The sequence below is a fragment of the Polypterus senegalus genome, chromosome 4 (assembly GCF_016835505.1).
Source record: "Polypterus senegalus isolate Bchr_013 chromosome 4, ASM1683550v1, whole genome shotgun sequence".
Taxonomy (NCBI): Eukaryota; Metazoa; Chordata; class Cladistia; order Polypteriformes; family Polypteridae; genus Polypterus; species Polypterus senegalus.
The window spans coordinates 25185421-25191420 of NC_053157.1; the positions used below are offsets into that span (position 1 = coordinate 25185421).

Sequence of the window (6000 nt, forward strand, 5' to 3'; positions counted from 1 at the left end):
CGCATAAAAGGTTAAGATGTCAAACTTGCTACAGCACTTTTAAGTGTTACTGCACGTTAAAACAAGTAATGCGCCTGCGATTCCAAACGGGACTCTGCGTGAGGAAAAAATGTCAATAAATGTAGAAATTGAAAGTTAGCATTATCATCAATTCAAGGCAAATTACATCAATCGTTAATGCAATTCAAATATGAAAGGAAAATGTCGACAGAATAATAACAATTAGGCATATCCACATCTTGTTTGTTGCCTGTCCTGCAGTGTTTACGGTACCTGCACTTTAAACAGAATGTACCCCTGCAGAGACGCGCATGCCCACACAGTCACTCTGACCTGCATGACATCACTATAACTGTTGTAATTAATGTAATATCCCCGCCCCGCACACTTCTACTTCTAAGAAATTCACACAGGTCTGCAAAGAATCAAAACGTTTCGCCTCTCGGCTTGATACGTACCCAGGACTACGCAGATTATATCAAGGAAAACAAAGGGGACTCCTGTTCGGTCAAACATGTTTGCCCTTTTCTTTTTCTTCCTTATTCCTTTTAACAGTGATACTTGTGATGAATCAGAGCTGTTCGCTACCACTTGAAGCCCTCTTGTGGAGTCTCTACAGACAGTTTCAGCCGACTCCACGCGCTCTCCTTTCTTATTAAATCAACTAATACACAAAGCTGGGGGAGGTGCTCTACAGGCTCGTCAAGTTCTGGGTAATCGGTGTAACAAAAATCCTTCCAGTCAGACAGGCTACACCGGTCAAAGAAGCAGACAGGCAGTTCACTTCAGAAGAGTCTCAGCCTCCAAAGCGTTGCCTTCTGTCTCATCTACTGGTTTGTTGCGATCTTGCTGGCGAAGCAAACCCCAGCCCCTGTCTCAGCTTTCTGAGTAGGGAGCCGAGAGATGTCATGATGATAATATTCGTTGGGATAGGACGGACGAGCCTATCGCATCCGTGCCAGGACAATACGAAAGCTCTCTCGCCACGTCCAACTCGTCCCGCCTTCGAGAGGCCGGCTTTAGGCAGCCTGTGTGCCCGCCGCATTGCGAGGCGCGAGCGAAGCCACACCCACGACTTTGCATCCTACTCGAGGGCGCGGGCGTTAATTGCGCGCTCCCGCTCGCACTTTAACAAGACGAAGGTTTCTAGTAGTGAGGTATGGAGCAAGAGTCACACGGCGTATGGATATATAAGGAAACGCACCTTTTTCTGCACGTCTTATGGTGTAAAGGGGTTTATATTTTATTATGTTCTGTACAGAAATGACTTAAAATGTGATTCAGGTGGTCTCTTGTAATTGCAAGTAAAATTGTTATTGTGGAGGACTGTTTTCCTTGTTATATGCAAGTGTCTGTTTTCTTTTTGCTTTATAAAAGTGCCAGCACTCGTCTTGCTTTATTGTTAGGTTTTTAATCAACTGGGAGCTTTTTGCACTTTTATCTGCAAAATCTCCGATGAACCAACACAAAAATGCGCTGTGGTGCATTTATGTATTATCATTTTTGTTTATTTGAGTACTAATGCCACTGGCTGATCTGTCTCTGCATTTCTGTTCTATCAGTCAAAAGTCTGGACACATGAAGAAATGTTCATGTTTTTGATAGAAGTCAATTTTTTTTTTTAATTAAGCCACACCACCTACACTTAAGAAAAGGTAATCCACCTAAAATGGGCATGTTTGGGCCTGGCAAGTACTTGGATGGGAGACCATTTATGAGAAGCTTGGGTTGGTGTTGGCGAGGCAATCAGGGCACACTTACCCGGTGGTCTGCATGTGGATCCCAATGTCCCAGTGACGTGAAAACGGTGCTGGAAAAATTGGTCCCGTCCATCAGATGAGATGTAAAATTGAACATCTTTCAAAAAGAGTAGGAGTTTCCTGATGTCCTGGCTAAAATGCCTATAATGTTCTGGTCATTCTGACCATCACATCTTTTCCTGTACCAACTATTTCTCTCACCCCTTCACCACCTAATAGCTAATGTGAGGTGTGCACATTGGAGCAAGAATGGATGTCATTGCATCATCCACGTGGATGCTACACGTTGGTGGTACATCACTAGTGTTTAAATGTATTATGCACATATGGTATGACTGCAAAACCTAATTTACACCACCCATTCCTTCAGTGTCCTAATGGTCAACTAACTACCTTAGCTTATCCTTAATTAGTCATTTATAAATGCTAATTGCTTATTAGAGAAACCTTTGTAATCACATTAGTACCATTGAAACCTGTTATTCTGTTCATTTGGGTTTCAAGGTACTGGCATTCCAAAAGTTTAGTGCTAGGTTCAAAAATAACCAAAAATATATACAGTAATTGCATACAAAGGTGTCTATTACTGCCTTGAAAGAAGAGGCCAAACTGGATGTAACCAGGGTAGAAGAAAAAGGGGAAGACCCAAATGCACAACTGCATAAGAGGATAAGAACATCAGCGTCTGTAGTTTGACAAAGAAATGCCTTACAGAACCTGAGTTGGCTTCTTCCTTAAATACAAGACAAATAATAGTGTCATCTGCAACACAGAAAAGACAACTCCAGGATATGACTATGGGTAATTAAGATTTGCCAACACTAATTTCAAAGAAGGGGAAATTAATGTACAGTGCAACAGTAACAGACATTTCTACCTCCTTCCTTTGCATGTGTTACAGATCTGTTTAAAACCATATTAAAAATCATTTATAAGTAACTAGCTGAAATACCTAGCTTTGCCCGGGAGGAAAATAAAGTTTTTTTTCTTTTTATTGTTTGAGAAAAACAATTAAAAAAACACAACTTGACAGATTATATTTTGTTTTGTGGTGTAGCAATAAGTTTTTACATGCAGAATTTTTGACAACAAAAAAAATGGCAATTAAATTAATATTATTACTAGGTTAATTTTATTCTGTTACCACTACAACATTGTTACAATTAGAATAAAGCAAGATGAAAATATAGTTAACAAAAACAAATATTAAACGACAAACAAATAATACTACGGGTGTTTCATGATAAAACTGTTTGTTGCTTTTACGGAGCACACCAGAAACATTCCGAGTGTCATCTGGTTGATAACATACATACAAGACCGCAAGATTGTTACAGTCTGCTTTATATATAAGGTTGAAGTGTCAGCCATTTTAAATTTTTAGCACTGGACTTCAGGATCACAGCCTGTGGGGGTCTGATGCATGTACATATCAGGGTAAGTGGGTCTGATACCATTAGGGTTCTCTTGTTACTGGAACCACATCAGGATTGTAGTTAAGCACCTCCAGCCATTCCACTTTAACGCCACAGATATAATTGAAGTGGCACTGCACAAAAAGTCACGCAAAATCCCTCAAGGCAATGTCACATTTGACAACTTTTCCAGCAATTTATAGTTGTAGCCTTCATTTACATACTCTTAGTGAATTGTAGGCAATCGCAGCACAATCTCATGCAACTCAGTCACATAGTCTGACCTACCCAGCGACTCACTCCAACTAGTCTGTGACTTACTTCAACAAAATCCAATAGGTCTGAGTTTGTCTTTAGTTACAGGTGTGGGCTTTGTGTGCATACAGTATAATATAGTCACGAGGAATAAGGATCACAGATGTTTTAGACAGAAGAGAGACCCGGCTGATGTCACGTGTTTTAAATACCTTGACAGAATGGAAAAGAAAAAAGGGCAGGAATTACTACTGTATTCATCATACCTGTTAACCGTTCATACAGCACTAGCTGTGTCAGGCAGCATGTTAATGGCTGTCAGAAAAATGAACGAGCACAATTGGGCTAGAAAATCAGCACACTGTTGTTTAATGTGACCATGTTAGGTGATTTTTCAATTCTGTAAATTAACATCATCCAACATGGAGATCAGCAACTGCAGTAGGCAAGTCTGACATACACAACAACTAGAAGTCATGCATTGTGACATCCGCTTTATGTTAGGTAGAATGCCCAGAGGGGACTGGGCGGTCTCATGGTCTGGAATCCCTACAGATTTTATTTTTTTCTCCAGCTGTCTGGAGTTTTTTTTGTTTTTTCTGTCCCCCCTGGCCATTGGACCTTACTTATTCTATGTTTCTTATTGTGTCTTTTATTTTTCTATTCTTTATTATGTAAAGCACTTTGAGCTACTGTGTGTATGGAAATGTGCTATATAAATAAATGTTATTGTTGTTGTTTACAAAAAACATGCAAAATCATCTTGGCTTTGACAAAAAATATGATATACTGTAATTTGAATTTTAAATTCTTACACCATTGGAAATATCCATCCATCCATTTTCTAACCCGCTGAATCCGAATACAGGGTCACGGGGGTCTGCTGGAGCCAATCCCAGCCAACACAGGGCACAAGGCAGGAACCAATCCTGGGCAGGGTGCCAACCCACCGCAGGACACACACAAACACACCCACATACCAAGCACACACTAGGGCCAATTTAGAATTGCCAACCATTGGAAATATTCAATAAATAATTGATTCCTACACCAATAAAACAAAAAGATGTGGAATTGTGCCATTGTGCATATAGTTTTCTGGTTTATGTCAGTGCAAAACTTTACAGCCAGCTGAAACTAACTGACTGTCCTTGGAACTTCACATTTGACATGCTTCCAAGGGCACAGCCAAGTCTAATGTCATTGTTTTTTCAGTCCTGGAACTGTATAAAAGATATCGCTCAAGATCTGTTAATAATATTTGATCTACTAGTCAAGGTGTACTACTTACCTCTAGCACTAATTTATCGTTTTATTATTTCATGCAGCTGAAAGGACAGTATGGAGGTACAGCAGTAAGCATTGCTGCCTCACGGTTCCACATTGCCTGTGTAAAGTTTTCATGTTCCATCCATGTTCTCTCTCACACCTCAGACACATACCTGTCAGGTTATTTGGAGACCCTAAAATTATGTGAGAAAGTGTGAATATGTGCGTGAGTGTGCCCCACAGTGGTTAATTCGTGACTTGCACCCAGTATTGTCAGGATACCACTCTGTCTTTCTGCAATGCTGAGTTGGAGAACCAGTTTAAAAATATGCACAGTTGCTGGATCATAACACAATACAATACAGTTTATTTTTGTATAGCCCAAAATCACACAGGAAGTGCCGCAATAGGCTTTAACAGGCCCTGCCTCTAGACAGCCCCCAGCCTCGACTCTCTAAGAAGACAAGGAAAAACTCCCAAAAAAACCTTGTAGGGAAAAATGGAAGAAACCTTGGGAAAGGCAGTTCAAAGAGAGACCCCTTTCCAGGTAGGTCAATACAATACAATACACAGAACAGAACAAATCATCAATACAGCATAAAAATAAAAATTTTAGAAGAACGGAGCAGAATTTAACAGTAGATGATATTACATAATAAGATTTGGATATATAGAGTCCTGGAGACCTCATCCATCAAGCTGCCTCCCCCATTTGGCCATTCCACGGCTGAAACTGTGCTTGGCCAGCCAATCCGATGAAGGACCCCTCTACCCGATGATTCCTGCGATCCTCCATCAGGGATGGCTTTATCATAGGCAGGCAAAACAACTTGGCAGGTGGGCCGTGGCACCAAGTGCCACATTTGAGTACCAAGAAGAGAAACATAATTAAATCATGGAGCATTCAATGTCTTCAGAAAGTATTCACACCCCTCAACTTTGTACACATTTTTTTTTTTATATTGTAGTGTTATGCTAAAATCATTTACATTATTTTTTTCCCTCATTCAGCAACACTCAATACCCCAAAATGACAAAGCCAGCAAAATATTTTAGAAAGTTTTGCAGATTTCTTAAACATTAAATGAAAACACCATGTTGGCACAAGTGTTCAGACCTTTTACTGAATACTTTGGTGGCTATTACGTCTTGGTGTGCTGGGTCTTGGGTGTTACACGAAATCTTCACACACCTGCATTTAAGGATTTTCTGCCATTTTTCCTAGTAGAGCCTCTCATACTCTGTCGGGTTGGACAGCTGTTTTCAAGTCTCCCAAGAGATATCCGATTGGGTTCAATTCT

General features: G+C 40.3%; 1 protein-coding gene across 4 annotated transcripts in view; it reads right to left on the reverse strand.

Annotated features, from left to right (window-relative positions):
* Nucleotides 1–1006, reverse strand: part of plpp1a (phospholipid phosphatase 1a) — a 186578-nt gene extending 185572 nt beyond the window's left edge. For 2 of the 4 annotated variants that reach the window (XM_039750354.1, XM_039750353.1), the window contains exon 1: nt 459–1006. In XM_039750354.1, coding sequence (XP_039606288.1) covers nt 459–516 — 58 coding nt within the window. In that variant the 5' untranslated portion in view covers nt 517–1006. The remainder of the gene's footprint in view (nt 1–458) is intronic. The other 2 variants (XM_039750355.1, XM_039750356.1) reach the window with 2 other exon arrangements.
* Nucleotides 1007–6000: the final 4994 nt, after the last annotated feature.